This window comes from Coregonus lavaretus (genome assembly GCF_964263955.1).
Source record: "Coregonus lavaretus genome assembly, chromosome: 2".
NCBI lineage: Eukaryota > Metazoa > Chordata > Actinopteri > Salmoniformes > Salmonidae > Coregonus > Coregonus lavaretus.
The window spans coordinates 55,462,005-55,484,279 of NC_139989.1; the positions used below are offsets into that span (position 1 = coordinate 55,462,005).

Genomic DNA, 22,275 nt, shown 5'->3' on the forward strand with positions numbered 1-22,275 from the left:
ATGTGGCATGTCTGTCGTCCCTCCTGTACTTTCGTGCACTGAAACAGAGCAGAAGTGGCATAAACCACAAACAATGGTTTGTATAATTTCAATACCAGACAGTTGTGTCACATGCATACTAGCATCTCTCCTAATACCATCTCATAAATAAATAGGGAGTGAAGCCAGGACCTGTGGATGCCATGGTTGTAGTGAAGCCTAAACCAGATGCTACTCCGGCAAGCGGAATTAGGTATGCAGAGTCCAATTAAATAGGCAGACTACAATGTGTTGCGAAATAATGTTATTAATCGCTGTTAGATTCTGGTGTATTTCCTAATGAACCCTTTACTTTTCCTGATATTGTTATTCCAGATCTACACTTTACAAGGGCTACAGCGGTGAGCTACCAGACCCATCAACCCTCAACCCACTACCTACCTATGCTGACATGTTACATTTCTATATGTTAAGTGTCCATACACAACATTAAATTGCAAGCATGTTAGCATCCTTATTGACAGTTATTCAACATCTTAGAACATTTGGCACTAAGGTCAGAAACTGGACCACGCACACGTCAGTCCTTTTGCTTACTGCTCTTCTCAGTATTTTAAAATACAATTAATGCGCTAGTAGATAGCCTAGATCTAGATAGTTTTAAATAGACACTTTACTCATCCCGAGGGAAATTCAAGGTTTCCAGTTGCTTACAACAACACACATGCAACATTTAAACAGATAATAATACTAGTCATTGTTGACAGCTCAAATACATAGGCCTATGTATTAAACACATTGGACATTTTAATTTACCTTGTGAAAAACCTTATGTCATCATCAGATCCAGCAAACCGCTCCAAGCAGAACTTGCTGCTGATAGATATCGCCTCAATTTGATTTCGGAGCATTGCTATCTCTACACTAAGTTCTTCATTGTGGTCAAGGGACATATCCAGCGCAGCAGGTTCAGTACTGTTGCAGTAGTCATGGTCAGGAGGACAGTCCAATTACACAGACGGATCATTCATGGTTTCTGTGTTGGGACCCTCGGTCCTTTCCCAAACTCCGGGCCGTGGGGCTGGAAGACTGAAATTGTTCCATTGAAACAGCACTGGAACAGCTCCCTTCTTCAGACGTCTGCGCCCAGCTGGAGTCGGAGGCTCTATCAAATCTTCACTTAGAAAGTGTCGGCTGCAGACTCGTGTGTTTGTTGTAAGAAAGTTGACTCGTCGAATGTTAATCACCCACAGTTTATGTAATTCACTGTCTTTGGGAAAAGTAAAAAAACTAAACAGAAGAATTGCATCTGGCAAACACTGTACATTGCGGCACACAGCAGTGATGGCTGGAAGAGCTGTCATCCCGTTTTTGAAAGGACACTTTCGTACGTTTACACGTCATCATGTTATAAGTCAAGACGAAGTATTACAAGTAAAAACATTAACATAAACATTAAGATAAACAACAACAACAACGAAAATTAACCGTTTCGGATGTTTTTGACGACAAGCATTCAATGCTAGCATACGGTAGTACAGCGTTCTACGATAACCGGAAGTTTACATCCATCCTGAGATTTAACCGGAAATACGTCATGCTCGCCTGTGCATATCGCCTATTGGAGTGGCCATCACAAAGCCCTGACCTCAATCCTATAGAAAATGTGTGGGCAGAACTGAAAAAGCGTGTGTGGGCAGAACTGAAAAAGCGTGTGAGAGCAAGAAGGCCTACAAACCTGACTCAGTTACACCAGCTCTGTCAGGAGGAATGGGCCAACATTCACCCAACTTATTGTGGGAAGCTTGTGGAAGGCTACCTGAAACGTTTGACCCAAGTTAAACAATTTAAAGGCAATGCTACCAAATACTAATTTAGTGTATGTAAACTTCTGACCTACTGGGAATGTGATGAAAGTAATAAAAGCTAAAATAAATAATTCTCTCTACTATTATTCTGACATTTCACATTCTTAAAATAAAGTGGTGATCCTAACTGACCTAAAACAGGGAATTTTTACTAGGATTAAACGTCAGGAATTGTGAAAAACTGAGTTTAAATGTATTTGGCTAAGGTGTATGTAAAAACTTCCGACTTCAACTGTATTTGATGGGTTTGGCTGGGTAGCCACTTCGGTAGCTACTTTTTTTGGCTCATGTCTCTTTATATTCGTATAGCCTAGGGGCTATGTAGCTTCTTATCTGTCATGTTTGGAATTTTGTTGCTCTGTTTTGCGGACACTTGACTTTTTCTCTACAGCTGAGTTGCCCTGGTTGTGTCAGTGTACAGTAACTTTAAAATGAACTACTGACATATTGCACCTCTACCTTGCTACCTTGCAGATGAGCCAAGGAGGACAGATGAGAACAGCAGGCCAATGGAGCACTTAGAACAGCAGCAGCCAGGGGCAACTGGTAGGGAAGAGGATGATTTAGGTGACCCAGACACAGGTCCAAAACAAGTTAAGCTACCCCACTATCCCCTTGATCGTTTTGGATTGCAAAACTAAAGAGACACACCAGACAAGACACAGAGACAGCAACAGAACAGTAGATGATGGAGAAGACACCAGACAAGACACAGAGATAGCAACAGAACAGTAGATGATGGAGAAGACACCAGACAAGACACAGAGACAGCAACAGAACAGTAGATGATGGAGAAGACACCAGACAAGACACAGAGACAGCAACAGAACAGTAGATGAAGGAGAAGACACTAGACAAGACACAGAGACAGCAACAGAACAGTAGATGTTGGAGAAGACACCAGACAAGACACAGAGACAGCAACAGAACAGTAGATGATGGAGAAGACACCAGACAAGACACAGAGACAGCAACAGAATAATAGGATAGGATGGAGAGAGATACCAGAAGAACACAACAGGCCATAACAGAAGAGAATAGAAAAAGGAGACAGTAACAAACAAGAACCCGAGACAGCAACAGACAAGACACAGACAGCAACAGACAAGACAGAGAAAGTGACAGAAGAGTGCAGATGGAGCGAGAACAGAGGTGGGTTGAGCACACAGTAGACTGCATCACTTCAAGTGTAGATTCCAATTAGTTTTATTTATTTGCACAAATTATAACAGGTGAAATACAGACAATGAAACGTAAAACTTGGTTTACAAAGAATTTGCAGGTTAGGTGAAAAGCCAGTGAAATTACTATTAAAAGAATTGTTTACTTTTACACTTTTTACAACCAGGAAAGGAAAATAGAGGAGGGTAGACAGTAACATAAAATACTAAGATACAGCAACAGAAGATGGCAGACAAGAGACAGCAACTGACAACACACAGAAAGCGATGGAGAGAGGCAGAGGAGGGGTGAGCACACAGTAGACTGTATCACTTAAAGCTACTCTATGGATTCTAATTACTGCAATGTGTGTGTGTGTGTGTGTGAGAGAGAGAGGGAGAGAGAGAGAGAGAGAGAGAGAGAGAGAGAGAGAGAGAGAGAGAGAGAGAGAGAGAGAGAGAGAGAGAGAGAGAGAGAGAGAGAGAGAGGTGGGTGGGTGGGTACTGTGGGATTCTTTAATCAGTTTGGCTCATTGGACAGACCAGAGACTGTTTGAAGTTGTTGAGTGGTATGGAGGTTTTTGGCAATACATTGTACATTTATTTGTTCCAGAGTAGAGAGACTCACAGTAGCAACTGCAATTGAGTACTGGCATGTCTGCTGTGGGAGGTGGGAAGGTGCAAGTTACCTGAAAAAGATCTAATCTCTCAATGTTCTAATCTCTCAATGTGCACCAAATTCATGCATTTAGCTGTTGAAATTACGTCTTTTTTTTTTGCTGGGGGAGGATGCCCCTGGACTCCCCTACTGGCTTTGGGCTAACCCCTGAATGTCTTAAAATCCTACAAAACACCCCTGATGAGAGCAGAGAAGAGACAAGTCTTTTGGAGTAAGATTCTGCTGTGACAGATACAAATGAGACCCAAATTACATTATCTTCTCCCATTATCACATCTGTCACATTATGTTACATTACCTCTTACCTCCCCTCCCACTGAGGGAGGGAGCAGACTAAACTCTCTCCAGTCAACACTGGTTATGTAATAATAATATGAGCCTTCTGTTTTTGGAGGGGGGGAGGGGGGAAATGTAAGCTAGGAATATTCCTTGATGGTGAGAGAAACTCATCGTCACTGCACAACATTGATGAGAAGGAGAAAGCAACAAACAATGCCCATTGAGAAGCCAGGACATACATTTATTTTGACAATTGATAACACGTAAACTAGAATCTCCACCGTTGGTAGCCTAGCTATCAACTAAGTATTAGTACCATTGCGTTCTGACAAAACAGTCCTGTCTACCAACCATCATTAGTACAGTTGTTGACAAATAGCAGCAATTTTCTAAACTCCAGACTCTTTGACATTTCACATATATCAGCTGGCCTTAGGGCATTATCAATTACAGGAAGATGAGAGGAACACAAAACTGATCAAACTGGCCAAAGGCTTAGTCAAATAAACCAAAATCCTCCCCATACTATAAAAATAAATATATGTTTTATTGTCACATACACCAGACAGATGCAGTGAAATGTGTTTTACAGGGTCACTAATAGTAGTACAGCGCCCCTGGATCAAATTAGCGTAAAGTGCCTTGCTCAAGGGCACATAGACAGATTTTTCACCTTGTCGGCTCAGGTTTTCGAACCAGCGACCTTTTGGTTACTGGCCCAATGCTACAACCGCTAGGCTACCTGCCGCCCCTATGCTGTATCTTATGGAGTACACAATACCTGCATAACTGTCTATTACACAACACCTGCCCAAATCACAGTACTAACATCACTCAGATCACCAGGCAGCAGTACTCACCTGAAGCAGGTCATCATCAGCAGCATCGCTTTTTGCAGGGTTTATAAATCCAAACCAGAGGAAGGAACTGTGTATGTGTGTGGGTGTATGTGTGTGGGTGCGTGTGCGTGCATGTGTGTGTGTGTCCAAAGCCTGTCACTGCAGTGTGCAGATGCAGCAGATGTGAGTGTGAGAGTGACTGCGTGTGTGCATCTCCCTAACACCAACAGCAAAGTGCCTGCAGAGAAGCTAAGAGCTGGATAAAGAGACTGAAAAAATTATGATAATCAACAATGTGATGAAAAAAATGTGTGTGTGTATAAGTCTCTCAGACACACAGAAAGTGCCTGCGCACACAAAAGTGTTTGTTTTCTATTTCGCTATCAATGCTAAGAAGAAAGAAACGTGATATTCCCTGGGGACTTTGACAGTTTTCCTCTGTACCTGAGGGATAAATGGGCTGCTTCACAAATGTCACTCTATTACCTACATAGTGCACTAGTTTAGACCAGAGCCTGGTCAAAAGTAGTGCACTATATAGAGAATAGGGTGCCATTTGGGACGTATCCATTGAGTATGCAAACCAAACTGACATCTCCAGCCCGAGGAGGATTTCAAACAGGCAGTCCTCACCACGAGACAGCCCACTGGTGACATCTGATCAAAGTCATTGAGCTTCGTCACATAACTAATTCTGTTCCTCCCACCTTTCTGAGGAAGAATTATGAGGAAAGCAGTTTTTCTATGAAATATTGATTGCTATGCAATTAAATTGCTCTTGTTCCTCCAATGCAGACCTATTGTTGTTCAAGACTACTATATCGATTAATACCTCAGCCAGGGCCTGTATTTATAAAGCATCTCAGAGTAGGAGTTCTGATCTAGGATCAGGTCCCCCGCTGTCCATATAATTCCTCCTTCAGTAGCCTCCAACTGCTCTTAAACACTAGTAAAACTAAATGCATGCTCTTCAATCGAACGCTGCTGGCACCCGCTCACCCGACTAGAATCACCACTCTCGACGGGTCTGACCTAGAGTATGTGGACAACTACAAATACCTAGGTGTCTGGTTAGACTGTAAACTCTCCTTCCAGACTCACATTAAGAATCTCCAATCCAAAGTTAAATCTAGAATCGGCTTCCTATTTCGCAACAAAGCCTCCTTCACTCATGCTGCCAAACATGCCCTCGTAAAACTGACTATCCTACCGATCCTTGACTTCGGCGATGTCATTTACAAAATAGCCTCCAACACTCTACTCAGCAAATTGGATGTAGTCTATCACAGTGCCATCCGTTTTGTCTCCAAAGCCCCATACACTACCCACCTGTCACGGTTTCGGCCGAGGCTGCTCCTCCTCCTTGTTCGGGCAGGTTTCGGCGGTCGTCGTCCCCGGAGTACTAGCTGCCACCGATCTATGTTTCATGTTCGTTTGGTTTTGTCTTGATGTTGTACACCTGTGTCTAGTTAGTCCTCATTAGTGTCCTATTTAGTTCTCGTTGTGTGTGTATGGTGTTTGACGCCTGTGTGCGCCTTTATTTCGCCTCTGGGCTTATTGTGCTCGTGTACTACGTGAATAATTCACTAAAGTCTTTTGGACTTAGCTTCTGCGTCCTGCGCTTGATTCCTGCACCACACCCACCTTCAGCACCCCTGACAGAATCACACACCATTAAGAATGGAATCAGCAGGAGCAACAGTCACGCCTGAGTCGCTGGAGGAGCATGTCCGCGGCCAGGATGACCAGATCAGACAACTGGGGACCGCTCTACAGGACGTCATCAACACCCTGCACCGATGGGAGTCCAGAGGGGTACCCACACCTCCACCTACCCTGCCACCCCCATCGGCCGGTCCACCAGTCCCAGGTCCGGAACCCAGTGGGATTCGGCTCTCGCTCCCGAGGGCGTATGACGGAACAGCTGCCGGGTGTCAGGGGTTCCTCCTGCAGGTGGAGCTCTACCTGGCCACTGTACACCCGGCGCCCTCGGGACACGAGAGCGTTTCCGCCCTCATCTCCTGTCTCACGGGCAAGGCGTTGGAATGGGCCAACGCCGAGTGGAGGAGGATGGACGCCACCACCATCTCCTACGCCGAGTTCTCCCGTCGCTTCAAGGCCGTGTTCGACCATCCACCTGAGGGCAAAGCGGCGGGGGAGCGTCTATTCCACCTGAGACAGGGGAGGAGGAGCGTACAGGCGTTCGCGCTGGAGTTCCGGACTCTAGCGGCAGACGCAGGGTGGAATGAACGGGCCCTCATCGACCATTTTCGATGTAGCCTACGGGAGGACGTTCAACGTGAGTTGGCCTGCAGGGACACCAATTTCACCTTCGACCAGTTGGTCGATATGTCCATCCGTCTGGACACCCTGCTGGCCACCCGTGGACGTCCCGAGTGGGGTCCGTCCATTCCACCCTCCGGCACCTCCGAGCCGAGCCCTATGGAGCTCGGGGGTGCTGGCGCTAGAGAAAAGAGGAGGAGGAGCCCGAGGGGGCCTGTCCCATGCACCAAGTGCGGTCGTGGAGGGCACACTGCGGCCAGGTGCTGGGGAGGGTTCCCCGAGGGAGGAGACAACAGGCCACGCACTGGGGAGCCTTCCCAGGTGAGTAGACGCCCCACTTACCCAGAGCTCTCTGTTGCGCACTTTTGTATACCTGTTTGTTTTCCACAGGTTGCACCTCATTCCCAGCATAAGGCGCTAGTAGATTCAGGCGCAGCTGGGAATTTTGTTGATCGGAAGTTTTGTTTAGATTTAGGGATCCCTCTCCTGCCTGTTGACAAGCCTTTTCCCGTTCATGCTTTAGATAGCCGCCCGTTGGGGTCGGGGTTGATTAGGGACGTCACAGCGCTACTTAAGATGTGTGCGCAGGGGGGTCATGAGGAAACTATACAGTTGTATCTGATCGACTCTCCTGCGTATCCGGTGGTGCTGGGAATTCCCTGGTTAAGCACCCATAACCCTGCTATTTCGTGGCAACAGAGGGCTCTCAATGGGTGGTCTGCTCAGTGTGAGGGGCGATGTCTGGGTGTTTCCGTAGGGGCGACTTCGGTGGAAAGTCCAAACCAAGTGCCCGCACTGCACATTCCGCCTGAATATGGGGATTTAGCTCTCGTGTTTAGTAAAGCTAGGGCGACGCAGTTGCCTCCTCATAGACAGGGGGATTGTGCGATTGATCTCCAGGCAAGAGCAGCGCTCCCACGGAGCCACGTGTATCCTTTGTCTCAAGAGGAGAGAAAAGCTATGGAAACTTACATAGCCGAATCTTTGAGACAGGGATACATACGGCCCTCCACTTCTCCCGCCTCCTCGAGCTTCTTTTTTGTGAAGAAAAAAGATGGAGGGTTGCGCCCGTGCATTGATTACCGTGGTCTCAATCAGATTACTGTGAAATACAGTTATCCACTCCCTCTGATTGCGACCATGACGGAGTCATTGCATGGAGCGCGGTTTTTCACAAAACTGGATCTCAGGAGCGCGTATAACTTGGTGCGCATTAGGGAGGGCGACGAATGGAAAACAGCGTTTAGTACCACGTCAGGTCATTTCGAGTATCTCGTCATGCCATATGGGTTGATGAATGCTCCATCAGTCTTCCAATCCTTCGTAGATGAGATTTTCCGGGATATGCAGGGGCAAGGGGTGGTCGTGTACATTGATGACATTCTAGTGTACTCGTCTACCCGAGCCGAGCATATAGCCCTGGTGCGTCGTGTATTGAGGAGGCTGTTGGAGCACGACCTATATGTCAAGGCAGAGAAATGTTTGTTTTTCCAGGAGTCTGTCTCCTTTTTGGGTTATCGGTTGTCCGCGTCAGGGGTGAGAATGGAGGTGGATCGTTTGTCAGCTGTGCGTAATTGGCAAATCCCAACCACTGTCAAAGAGGTGCAGCAGTTCTTGGGCTTTGCGAATTACTACCGGAGGTTTATCCGGGGTTTTGGACAGGTGGCAGCTCCCATCACGTCCCTGCTGAAAGGGGGTCCGGTGCGCCTGCAGTGGTCAGCTGATGCGGACAGGGCCTTTAGGAGACTGAAGGACCTGTTTACGTCGGCTCCGGTGCTGGCGCATCCAGACCCCGCATTACCCTTTCAGGTCGAGGTAGACGCGTCTGAGGCCGGTATAGGGGCCGTACTCTCTCAACGGTCCGGCACGCCACCTAAACTCCGCCCCTGTGCTTTTTACTCTAAAAAGCTCAGCCCGGCGGAGCAAAATTATGACGTCGGGGACAGGGAGCTGTTTGCTGTAGTTCAGGCCCTTAAGGTGTGGAGGCATTGGCTTGAGGGGGCTCAACACCCTTTCCTCATTTTGACTGACCATCGGAACCTGGAGTACATCCGGGCAGCGAGGAGACTGAACCCTCGCCAGGCTCGATGGAGTATGTTTCTCGCCAGGTTCGTATTTAAAATCACGTACATCCCTGGGTCCCAGAATGGTAAGGCAGATGCGCTGTCCCGGCGGTATGACACGGAGGAGAGGTCCGTTGAGCCTACTCCCATACTACCGGAGTCTTGTCTTGTGGCACCGGTGGTGTGGGAGGTCGATGCTGAAATCGAGCGAGCGTTGCGTACCGACCCCAGGCCTCCACAGTGTCCTGTGGGTCGGAAGTACGTTCCGCTCGAGATTCGGGATCGACTCATTTACTGGGCTCACACGTCACCCTCCTCTGGACATCCGGGTATTGGCCGGACAGTGCATTGTCTTAGCACTAAATACTGGTGGCCCACGTTAGCCAGGGATGTGAGGGTTTATGTCTCCTCCTGCTCGGTGTGCGCCCAGTGTAAGGCGCCCAGACACCTGCCCAGGGGTAAGTTACAACCCCTGCCCGTTCCACAACGACCATGGTCCCACCTCTCGGTGGATTTTGTGACAGACCTTCCCCTCTCTCAGGGGAATACCACCATCCTGGTCGTTGTGGACCGGTTCTCTAAGGCCTGTCGTCTTCTCCCTATGTCGGGTCTTCCTACTGCCCTACAAACCGCAGAGGCACTATTTACCCACGTCTTCGCATTACAGGGTACCCGAGGATATAGTGTCTGATCGAGGCCCCCAGTTTACCTCCCGAGTATGGAGAGCGTTCATGGAGCGTTTGGGGGTCTCGGTGAGCCTTACCTCAGGGTACCACCCGGAGAGTAACGGGCAGGTAGAACGAGTCAACCAGGATGTGGGTAGGTTTCTGAGGTCGTATTGCCAGGACCGGCCTGAGGAGTGGGCTCGGTACATTCCCTGGGCTGAGATGGCCCAGAACTCTCTCCGCCACTCCTCTACCAACCTAACCCCCTTCCAATGTGTGTTAGGTTACCAGCCGGTTCTGGCACCTTGGCAGCAGAGCCAGATCGAGTCCCCCGCGGTGGATGATTGGATGAAGCGCTCGGAGGAGACGTGGAACACTGCACACGTCCACCTGCAGCGGGCCATCCGTCGTCACAAGGCGAGCGCCGATCTCCACCGCAGTGAGGGGCCGGTGTATGCACCCGGAGATCAAGTCTGGCTCTCTACCAGAAACCTACCCCTCCGCCTGCCCTGCCGGAAGCTGGGTCGGCGGTTTATGGGGCCTTTTAAAGTCCTGAGAAGATTGAACGAGGTGTGTTATAGGTTACATCTGCCTGTTGAATATAAGAATATTAACCCCTCGTTCCATGTGTCTCTTCTCAGGCCGGTGGTAGCTGGTCCACTCCAGGAAAGTGAGATAGGAGAGACTCCTCCGCCCCCACTGGACATCGAGGGGGCTCCGGCGTACACCGTTCGGTCCATCTTGGACTCAAGACGCTGGATGGGGGGTCTCCAGTATCTCGTGGAGTGGGAGGGGTACGGCCCGGAGGAGCGGTGCTGGGTGCCGCGGAGGGACATCCTAGACCCATCTCTCCTGTCGGAGTTCCACCGGGACCATCCCGCGCGCCCTGCTCCGTGCCCTCCTGGTCGTCCCCGAGGCCGGGGTCGGTACTGTCACGGTTTCGGCCGAGGCTGCTCCTCCTCCTTGTTCGGGCAGGTTTCGGCGGTCGTCGTCCCCGGAGTACTAGCTGCCACCGATCTATGTTTCATGTTTGTTTGGTTTTGTCTTGATGTTGTACACCTGTGTCTAGTTAGTCCTCATTAGTGTCCTATTTAGTTCTCGTTGTGTGTGTATGGTGTTGTGTGTGATTGCTCTTCTGTTTGGTGTTCTGAGCGACGTACTTCCCTCCGTTGTTTGGAGAGGTTTTCGCACATGTTAGTGCGCCTTTTGTTTGACGCCTGTGTGCGCCTTTATTTCGCCTCCGGGCTTATTGTGCTCGTGTACTACGTGAATAATTCACTAAAGTCTTTTGGACTTAGCTTCTGCGTCCTGCGCTTGATTCCTGCACCACACCCACCTTCAGCACCCCTGACACCACCACTGTGACCTGTACGCTCTTGTTGGCTGGTCCTCACTACATACAGTGGGGAGAACAAGTATTTGATACACTGCCGATTTTGCAGGTTTTCCTACTTACAAAGCATGTAGAGGTCTGTAATTTTTATCATAGGTACACTTCAACTGTGAGAGACGGAATCTAAAGAGACAAAAAGAGACAAAAATCCAGAATATCACATTGTAGGATTTTTAAGTAATTAATTTGCATTTTATTGCATGACATAAGTATTTGATCACCTACCAACCAGTAAGAATTCTGGCTCTCACAGACCTGTTAGTTTTTCTTTAAGAAGCCCTCCTGTTTTCCACTCATTACCTGTATTAACTGCACCTTTTTGAACTCGTTACCTGTATAAAAGACACCTGTCCACACACTCAATCAAACAGACTCCAACCTCTCCACAATGGCCAAGACCAGAGAGCTGTGAAAGGACATCAGGGATAAAATTGTAGACCTGCACAAGGCTGGGATGGGCTACAGGACAATAGGCAAGCAGCTTGGTGAGAAGGCAACAGCTGTTGGCGCAATTATTAGAAAATGGAAGAAGTTCAAGATGACGGTCAATCACCCTCGGTCTGGGGCTCCATGCAAGATCTCACCTCATGGGGCATCAATGATCATGATGAAGGTGAGGGATCAGCCCAGAACTACACGGCAGGACCTGGTCAATGACCTGAAGAGAGCTGGGACCACAGTCTCAAAGAAAACCATTAGTAACACACTAGGCCGTCATGGATTAAAATCCTGCAGCGCACGCAAGGTCCCCCTGCTCAAGCCAGTGCATGTCCAGGCCCGTCTGAAGTTTGCCAATGACCATCTGGATGATCCAGAGGAGGAATGGGAGAAGGTCATGTGGTCTGATGAGACAAAAATATAGCTTTTTGGTCTAAACTCCACTCGCCGTGTTTGGAGGAAGAAGAAGGATGAGGACAACCCCAAGAACACCATCCCAACCGTGAAGCATGGAGGTGGAAACATCATTCTTTGGGGATGCTTTTCTGCAAAGGGGACAGGACGACTGCACCGTATTGAGGGGACGATGGATGGGGCCATGTATCGCGAGATCTTGGCCAACAACCTCCTTCCCTCAGTAAGAGCTTGAAGATGGGTCGTGGCTGGGTCTTCCAGCATGGCAACGACCCGAAACACACAGCCAGGGTAACTAAGGAGTGGCTCCGTAAGAAGCATCTAAAGGTCCTGGAGTGGCCTAGCCAGTCTCCAGACCTGAACCCAATAGAAAATCTTTGGAGGGAGCTGAAAGTCCGTAATGCCCAGCGACAGCCCCGAAACCTGAAGGATCTGGAGAAGGTCTGTATGGAGGAGTGGGCCAAAATCCCTGCTGCAGTGTGTGCAAACCTGGTCAAGACCTACAGGAAACGTATGATCTCTGTAATTGCAAACAAAGGTTTCTGTACGAAATATTAAGTTCTGCTTTTCTGATGTATCAAATACTTATGTCATGCAATAAAATGCAAATTAATTACTTAAAAATCATACAATGTGATTTTCTGGATTTTAGTTTTAGATTCCGTCTCTCACAGTTGAAGTGTACCAATGATAAAAATTACAGACCTCTACATGCTTTGTAAGTAGGAAAACCTGCAAAATCGGCAGTGTATCAAATACTTGTTCTCCCCATTGTATATGTTCGTCGTCAAACCCACTGGCTCCAGGCCATCTATAAATCACTGCTAGGCAAATCCCCGCCTTATCTTAGCTCATTGGTCACCATAGCAGCACCCACCCGTAGTCTGCGCTCCAGCAGGTATATCTCACTGGTCATTCCCAAAGCCAACACCTCCTTTGGCCGCCATTCCTTCCAGTTCTCTGCTGCCAATGACTGGAACGAATTGCAAAAATCTCTGAAGCTGGAGACTCTTATCTCCCTCACTAACTTTAAGCATCAGTTGTCAGAGCACCTTACCGATCACTGCACCTGTACACAGCCCATCTGAAATTAGCCCACCCAACTACCTCATCCCATATTGTTATTTATTTTGCTCTTTTGCACCCCAGTATCTCTATTTGCACATAATCTCTTGCACATCTAGCATTCCAGTGTTAATACTAATTGTAATTATTTTGCACTATAGCCTATTTATTGCCTTACCTCCATAACTTGCTACATTTGCACACACTGCATACTGTTTATGTTTTTTTACCCCATATGTAACTCTGTGTTGTTGTTTTTATCGCACTGCTTTGCTTTATCTTGGCCAGGTCGCATTTGTAAATGAGAACTTGTTCTCAACTGGTTTACCTGGTTAAATAAAGGTGAAATAAAATAAAAAAATAAAAATTCTATTCAATATGATCTAAAAGGCAAAACTAATCCTAGATCAGCACACTTACCGGTCCTGGTCGATTAAACACACTAAGGTCTACTAGACTCTCCCCAAGCTCATTGCTGTGTAATAGAACACTAAAACACAAAGGGTATTGGTAGACCACTTGATATGATTAATTACAATGAACATTCAAAGCTCCCCCTGTGGGTAAAATCAATTGTCCTGATTCAATGCACAGTAAGTCATCCAGGTGAGCTGAACTGAATCGATCGATCTAAATGGACGAGATCAATTTTGGATTGCTCAAAGGGTTCAGTTTTTGCAGACTTCTCCATATTTTCTCACATCAGTATGAAAACATACAAATACAAACATGCAACTCAATCAGGTTCCATTCAATTCAATGGTATTAGCCCCCTTGGGGGCAATTAGGAATAATACACCATGTGATGAAACTAAGATTTGGCCATTGAAAATAAACATTATATACATATGTTCAGTATATGGACATCATAGCTGTCACGGTTTCGGCCGAGGCTGCTCCTCCTCCTTGTTCGGGCAGGCTTCGGCGGTCGTCGTCCCCGGAGTACTAGCTGCCACCGTTCGATGTTTCATGTTTGTTTGGTTTTGTCTGTTTGTACACCTGTCCCTTGTTAGTGTTTGATTTTGTTTCCTATTTAGTTATCGTGTGTTGGGTCAGGTGTTATGTGTGATTGTTACGTGCTTCTACACCTGCATTACTAGCTGTTTGGGGTTTTAGGCTGGGTTTCTGTACAGCACTTCGAGATATTAGCTGATGTACGAAGGGCTATATAAAATAAAATTGATTGATTGATTGATGTCAGCTGTTACTGTTGATGGGTTTTCTCTCTCGTATTGTTTGTTGTCGAGAGTCCGCACTGCGTGCGCCTTTTCTTGTTTTTACGCACTGTTGTGTGTGTGCGTAATTTGTTCTTGCCTCCCGGTTGGGTTGGCTATTCACCTGTTTGGAGTTCATTTTTGGATGACTAAAGTCTGTTGACGAACACCCTTGTTCCTGCGCTTGATTCCCTGCACCACATCCACACTCAGCGTTCTGACAATAGCATTTCACGTCTGAGCCATCCCTGTAAGCAACCTCGATGAAACATATCCAATATCAAAGCACTAATCATATCACACACATGCACACAAACAAACACACACACACACACACACTCTGCATCATCAAACTCAGGCCTGGCACCAAGGCTGTTCACTCACTCTAAAATATGAATATGCTGTCCTGATTATATCAGCTGGGTTAAAGGCTGCTGTCTCTGAATATCTGTCCACCACTGTGTATGAGTGTGTACCAATGATACTGTCACTGTTAGTCTTTTGTTGTATATTTTGCTATGGGTGGGTGAGTGTGTTAAGGAAGTCTGTTTGAATCTGTTGTGCTCAAAGGTGTTTGTGCTTTGTGATGCTCGGCAGCTCCTTTAAAAACCCATCAGGGAGAAGAGTCACTAGTCACTATGACAGGATGTGACGCAGAGAACTATATGACTCTCAAAGAGATTGTGTGTGTGTGCATGCATTTGTTTTTTTTAGGGGGTGGATCAGCTTTAATATTGCATATATATTGTGGCTTCTATCAATGTAATTGTCTGCATCATTTCCAATCCCCCATTGATATTGTTTTATAAATATATATTTACTACCGTTCAAAAGTTTGGGGTCAATTAGAAATGTCCTTGTTTTCCATGAACACATACATGAAATGAGTTTGAATAGGAAATATAGCAAAAATGAATAGGAAATGTAGTCATTGACAAGGTTAGAAATAATGATTTTCAATTGAAATAATAATTGTGTCCTTCAAACTTTGCTTTCGTCAAAGAATCCTCCATTTGCAGCAATTACAGCCTTGCAGACCTTTGGCATTCTAGTTGTCAATTTGTTGAGGTAATGTGAAGAGATTTCACCCCATGCTTCCTATTTGTCCTCTTGCTCAGTTGTGCACCGGGGCCTCCCACTCCTCTTTCAATTCTGGTTAGAGCCAGTTTGCGCTGTTCTGTGAAGGGAGTAGTACACAGCGTTGTACGAGATCTTCAGTTTCTTGGCAATTTCTCGCATGGAATAGCGTTAATTTCTCAGAACAAGAATAGGCTGACGAGTTTCAGAAGAAAGTTATTTGTTTCTGGCCATTTTGAGCCTGTAATCGAACCCACAATTGCTGATGCTCCAGATACTCAACTAGTCTCAAGAAGGCCAGTTTTATTGCTTCTTTAATCAGCACAACAGTTTTCAGCTGTGCTAACATAATTGCAAAAGGGTTTTCTAATGATCATTTAGCCTTTTTAAATGATAAACTTGGAATAGCAAACACAATGTGCCATTGGAACACAGGACTGATGGTTGCTGATAATGGTCCTCTGTACGCCTATGTAGATATTCCATTAAAAATCAGCCGTTTCCAGCTACAATAGCCATTTACAACATTAACAATGTCTACACTGTATTTCTGATCAATTTGATGTTAATGGACCAAAAAATTGCTTTTCTTTCGAAAACAAGGACATTTCTAAGTGACCCCAAACTTTTGAACGGTAGTGTATATACAGCTCTGGAAAAAATTAAGAGACCACTGCAACTTTTTCTTAAATCAGCATCTCTACATGTATGACAGCCATTCCATTCCAGTGTCTGTTGAATTCCAACACAGGCACACCTCATTCTACTGAATTAGGTACTGATTAGGTGATCACATGAACCAAATCTTATTTAACGAGGAAAAGTATAAAAACCACTGCTGTGGTCATCACTATCCTCTTGCAATAGGACCAGCTGGATGGCAAAAACAGTGCTAATAGTACCTCAAAAGTCATATTAATCAAAAAATAACTATTGACCATGCCAAAAGAGTTGAAAAGGAAAGTTTTGAGTGAGGAAAAGAAGGGTTCAATTCTGGCTTTACTGGCAGAGGGATACAGTGAGCGTCAGGTTGCTTCCATCCTTAAAATTTCAAAGACGGCGGTTCATAAGAACAAGGTCAAGCAGCAGACATTGGGGACAACAAAGCTACAGACCGGCAGAGGGCGAAAACGACTCTCTACTGACCGGGATGACCGCCAACTCATTCGAATGTCACTCAACAACCGTAGGATGACATCAAGTGACGTACAAAAAGAATGGCAAACGGCAGCTGGGGTGAAGTGCATGGCGAGGACTTTTCAAAACAGGCTCCTAGGGGCAGGGCTGAAGTCGTGCAAAGCTAGAAAAAAGCCCTTCATCAATGAGAAGCAAAGAAGAGCCAGGCTGAGGTTTGCAAAAGACCATAAGGATTGGACCGTAGAGGACTGGAGTAAGGTCATCTTCTCTGATGAGTCCAATTTTCAGCTTTGCCCAACACCTGGTCATCTAATGGTTAGACGGAGACCTGGAGAGGCCTACAAGCCACAGTGTCTCGCACCCACTGTGAAATTTGGTGGAGGATCGGTGATGATCTGGAGGTGCAAGGCTGGACTCGGGCAGATTTGTATTTGTGAAGGACGCATGAATCAAGCCACATACAAGGTTGTCCTGGAAGAAAACCTGCTTCCTTTTGCTCTGACATTGTTCCCCAACTCTGAGGATTGGTTTTTCCAGCAGGACAATGTGCCATGCCACACAGCCAGGTCAATCAAGGTGTGGATGGAGGACCACCAGATCAAGACCCTGTCATGGCCAGCCCAATCTCCAGACCTGAACCCCATTGAAAACTTCTGGAATGTGATCAAGAGGAAGATGGATGGTCACAAGCCATCAAACAAAGCCGAGCTGCTTGAATTTTTGCGCCAGGAGTGGCATAAAGTCACCCAACATCAATGTGAAAGACTGGTGGAGAGCATGCCAAGACGCATGAAAGCTGTCATTGAAAATCAGGGTTATTCCAACAAATATTGATTTCTGAACTCTTCCTAAGTTAAAACATTACTATTGTGTTGTTTGAAAATGAACATGAACAGCCTGTGGTGCGCGTCGTCAGCCCGGTCCGGCCTGTTCCTGCTCCTCGCACCAAGCCAGTGGTGCGCGTCGTCAGCCCGGTCCGGCCCGTTCCTGCTCCCCGCACCAAGCCAGTGGTGCGCGTCGTCAGCCCGGTCCGGCCCGTCCCTGCTCCCCGCACCAAGGCAGTGGTGCGCGTTGCCAGCCCGGTCCGGCCGGTTCCTGCTCCCCGCACCAAGCCAGTGGTGCGCGTCATCAGTCCGGCACAGCCCGTGCCTGTTCCACCGGTGCCTGGTCAGGTACCGGTCAGCTGCTCCACACCGGAGCCTAAGCAATCCGCTCCACCGATGTCCAGCTCCAGCCAGCGGGACCAGACCAGGGGCGCTACGGGGGGGTAGCTAGAGAGTGGTGGTCACGCCCGGAGCCAGATCCGCCTCCGAGGCGGAATGCCCACCCGGCCCCTCCCCTGTTGGGTTTAGTTGGCGCGGTTGCAGTCCGCGCCTTTGGGGGGGGGGGGGGGGTACTGTCACGCCCTGGCTCTGGGGACTCTTATATGTTGAGCCAGGGTGTTAGTTTCTATGTTTAGTGTTCTATGTTCATGTTCTAGTTCATGTGTTCTATGTTGGCCGGGGTGGTTCCCAATCAGAGGCAGCTGTGGCTTGTTGTCTCTGATTGGGAACCATACTTAGGCAGCCTGTTTTGCACTTGTCATTTGTGGGATCTTGTTCCGGAGAGGTTTGTGTTTTGTTAACCTTAGGACTTCACGTATCGTTTTGTTGTTTTGTTATTGTTAATAAGTACTCATTAAAAGATGTACGCATATCACGCTGCGCCTTGGTCCGTTGCTTACGACGATCGTGACAACTGCATATTTTTTGTTATTTTGAACAGTTGTCATTTTCTGCAAATAAATGCTCTAAATGACAACATTTTTATTTGGAATTTGGGAGAAATGTTGTCAGTAGTTTATAGAATAAAACAAAAATGTTATTTTTACCCAAACACATACATATAAATAGTAAAACCAGAGAAATTGATAATTTTGCAGTGGTCTCTTAATTTTTTCCGCAGCTGTATATACAGTGAGGGAAAAAAGTATTTGATCCCCTGCTGATTTTGTACGTTTGCCCACTGACAAAGAAATTATCAGTCTATAATTTTAATGGTAGGTTTATTTGAACAGTGAGAGACAGAATAACAACAAAAAAATCCAGAAAAACGCATGTCAAAAATGTTATAAATTGATTTGCATTTTAATGAGGGAAATAAGTATTTGACCCCTCTGCAAAACATGACTTAGTACTTGGTGGCAAAACCCTTGTTGGCAATCATAGAGGACAGACGTTTCTTGTAGTTGGCCACCAGGTTTGCACACATCTCAGGAGGGATTTTGTCCCACTCCTCTTTGCAGATCTTCTCCAAGTCATTAAGGTTTCGAGGCTGACGTTTGGCAACTCAAACCTTCAGCTCCCTCCACAGATTTTCTATGGGATTAAGGTCTGGAGACTGGCTAGGCCACTCCAGGACCTTAATGTGCTTCTTCTTGAGCCACTACTTTGTTGCCTTGGCCGTGTTTTTTGGGTCATTGTCATGCTGGAATACCCATCCACGACCCATTTTCAATGCCCTGGCTGAGGGAAGGAGGTTCTCAACCAAGATTTGACAGTACATGGCCCCGTCCATCGTCCCTTTGATGCGTTGAAGTTGTCCTGTCCCCTTAGCAGAAAAACACCCCCAAAGCATAATGTTTCCACCTCCATGTTTGACGGTGGGGATGGTGTTCTTGGGGTCATAGGCAGCATTCCTCCTCCTCCAAACACGGCGAGTTGAGTTGATGCCAAAGAGCTCCATTTTGGTCTCATCTGACCACAACACTTTCACCCAGTTCTCCTCTGAATCATTCAGATGTTCATTGTCAAACTTCAGACGGGCATGTAGATGTGCTTTCTTGAGAAGGGGGACCTTGCGGCGCTGCAGGATTTCAGTCCTTCACGGCGTAGTGTGTTACCAATTGTTTTCTTGGTGACTATGGTCCCAGCTGCCTTGAGATCATTGACAAGATCCTCCCGTGTAGTTCTGGGCTGATTCCTCACCGTTCTCATGATCATTGCAACTCCACGAGGTGAGATCTTGCATGGAGCCCCAGGCCGAGGGAGATTTACAGTTATTTTGTGTTTCTTCGATTTGCGAATAATCGCACCAACTGTTGTCACCTTCTCACCAAGCTGCTTGGCAATGGTCTTGTAGCCCATTCCAGCCTTGTGTAGGTCTACAATCTTGTCCCTGACATCCTTGGAGAGCTCTTTGGTCTTGGCCATGGTGGAGAGTATGGAATCTGATTGATTGATTGCTTCTGTGGACAGGTGTCTTTTATACAGGTAACAAACTGAGATTAGGAGCAGTCCCTTTAAGAGCATGCTCCTAATCTCAGCTCGTTACCTGTATAAAAGACACCTGGGAGCCAGAAATCTTTCTGATTGAGAGGGGGTCAAATACTTATTTCCCTCATTAACATGCAAATCAATTTATAACATTTTTGACATGCGTTTTTCTGGATTTTTTTGTTGTTATTCTGTCTCTTACTGTTCAAATAAACCTACCATTAAAATTATAGACTGATCATTTCTTTGGCAGTGGGCAAACGTACAAAATCAGCAGGGGATCAAATACTTTTTTCCCTCACTGTATATATTTTTTATGTATATACAGTATTTTCCTTTATTATTTTCCCCTAACCCTACCACCCCTCACCTAATTGGAGTAAACTAATGGACAACAACACTTAGGCTTCCACTTCCAGCTTATACATACTATATACATTTTAGGGACAAGGTATATTTTACATTAGTTATCTTTTGTTTGTTTTTAATCCCACCCTTCAGCTCCCCTCAACACCTCTCATCTACCTCTGAACACCATCCAGTTTTGATTTCTATTTGCCATATATTTTTCTACTATGCTGTGATGTTTCACAAAAGTTCTGAACCTATATACATTTTACACAGTATATTTTACATTAGTTATCTAGTTTTTTTGTTATTTTTAGTCCCACCCTTCAGCTCCCCTCAACACCTCTCATCTATCTCTGAACACCATCCAGTTTTGATTTCTATTTGCCATATAATTTTCAACTGTTGGGGAGGGGTTGCTTTTTTTTATGACACCTTGAGTTGGTCCAGCCCCCACCCCAGTACATTTCGAACTGTCCCTTATAGGGTAAGCATTAGAATAGTCTACGTCGCCTCAATATTTGCAGCCATAGGTGATAATATCTCTCTAGGAGCTGATCAGTTGTCAGTATTGTGGAATCATTCTCCTTCTAATGACACACTTAGTGAACGTTCTCTCTATGTGGTGTTTTGGGAAACGCATGTGACAACTTTGGCCGTTATAAGAACGATGCATTGTTAAAACATTCGTAAGCTTAAGATCCATCGCTATTGGGAAACTGGGCTCTTGTCTGACCCCTTATTCAACATCTCTTCATTATAAAAATCTGACCATGACGTAATGCCACAAAGAGGCGGCATGACAGCGTGTTATAATCAGCTGATTGGTACCTGACGCTGTCAATCAGCTGCTGATGGTCTTCATTGGTTAAGATGTCCGGGAGGGCTTCAGCTAGGTTCTCCACATTCCTCTCGGCTGCGTACTGCTTCAGAACACCAAACAGCTGTTCCTTTATATCTGGCTCATCACCAAGCACCTCCTCCACCTGCAAGAAGATAAACACAACTTCCTGTTGACCTCTGTGGGCTTGTGTGTGTGGAGACCTCCACAGATGGAGACACAGACAGAGACAGAGATGGAGACGGAGACGGAGACAGACACAGAGACAGAGACAGAGACAGAGACAGACGCAGAGACAGAGACGGAGATGGAGACAGACACAGACACAGAGACAGAGACAGAGACAGAGACAGAGACAGAGACAGAGACAGAGACGGAGATGGAGTAGGACACAGACACAGACACAGAGACAGACGCAGAGACAGAGACGGAGATGGAGACAGACACAGACACAGACACAGACACAGAGACGGAGATGGAGACAGACACAGACACAGACACAGAGACAGACGCAGAGACAGAGACGGAGATGGAGACAGACACAGACACAGAGACAGAGACAGAGACAGAGTCGGAGATGGAGACAGACACAGAGACAGACAAAAATGCAGACACACACACACTCACCCTACACACACACACCCCTACCACCCACACACCTTCTTGTTAAACTCCAAGGCCTTGTGTGCACGGTCCTGCCTGACGCTATCGCCGCTCAGTGACACCTCCCTCATACTGTGGCTGAGGCGCTTGATCCTCCGTCTCATACTGAGCACGCCCAGACGCAGTGGGCGCCCCTGCGCCACCTTGATCATGGCCGCTGCCGTTTCGTGATGCTTGACGGGGATCCCGTTGACCTCCATGACGTAGTCGCCGGCCCGGAGGCCACTGCGGCCCGCCGGGGAGTTGGGCAGGCAGTCATCCACCAGGAGGGGGCAGTCTCCCACGATAGTGAAGCCGAAACGGCCGTCGGGGCCTGGGTTGATGTCCATCTAGGGAAGGGGAACCAACAGTCAGATTAAAATTAGATGTGAAGTCAATTAACTGTCTATTTGATAAGTATCTGCATGGAAAGTAATGGAGGTTGTTTTAAAAGTACATGTCATTTTGCCCTAGACTTATGTGTTACCCAGCTCCCAGTTCCAGATCAGTAGTAGTGATCACACTGGGGCTTATGTAACATGCAACAACACTGTCACAAACAACTCCTATCTGCCTTTAAAAAATGTATCTAATGAAAAACCGAGGTCAAATGTCCACTATCTGCATCACTGAAGCC

At 46.7% G+C, this 22,275-nt stretch overlaps 1 protein-coding gene across 1 annotated transcript in view; it reads right to left on the reverse strand.

Moving 5' to 3' along the window:
- The window catches only part of LOC311103823 (delphilin-like), a gene marked incomplete at both ends in the record, with an annotated part of 68,705 nt that overhangs the window by 43,125 nt on the left and 3,305 nt on the right, over positions 1–22,275 (reverse strand). The window contains 2 exons of the mRNA XM_084145462.1: positions 20,987–21,141; positions 21,656–21,988. Coding sequence (XP_084001588.1) covers positions 20,987–21,141; positions 21,656–21,988 — 488 coding nt within the window. The remainder of the gene's footprint in view (positions 1–20,986; positions 21,142–21,655; positions 21,989–22,275) is intronic.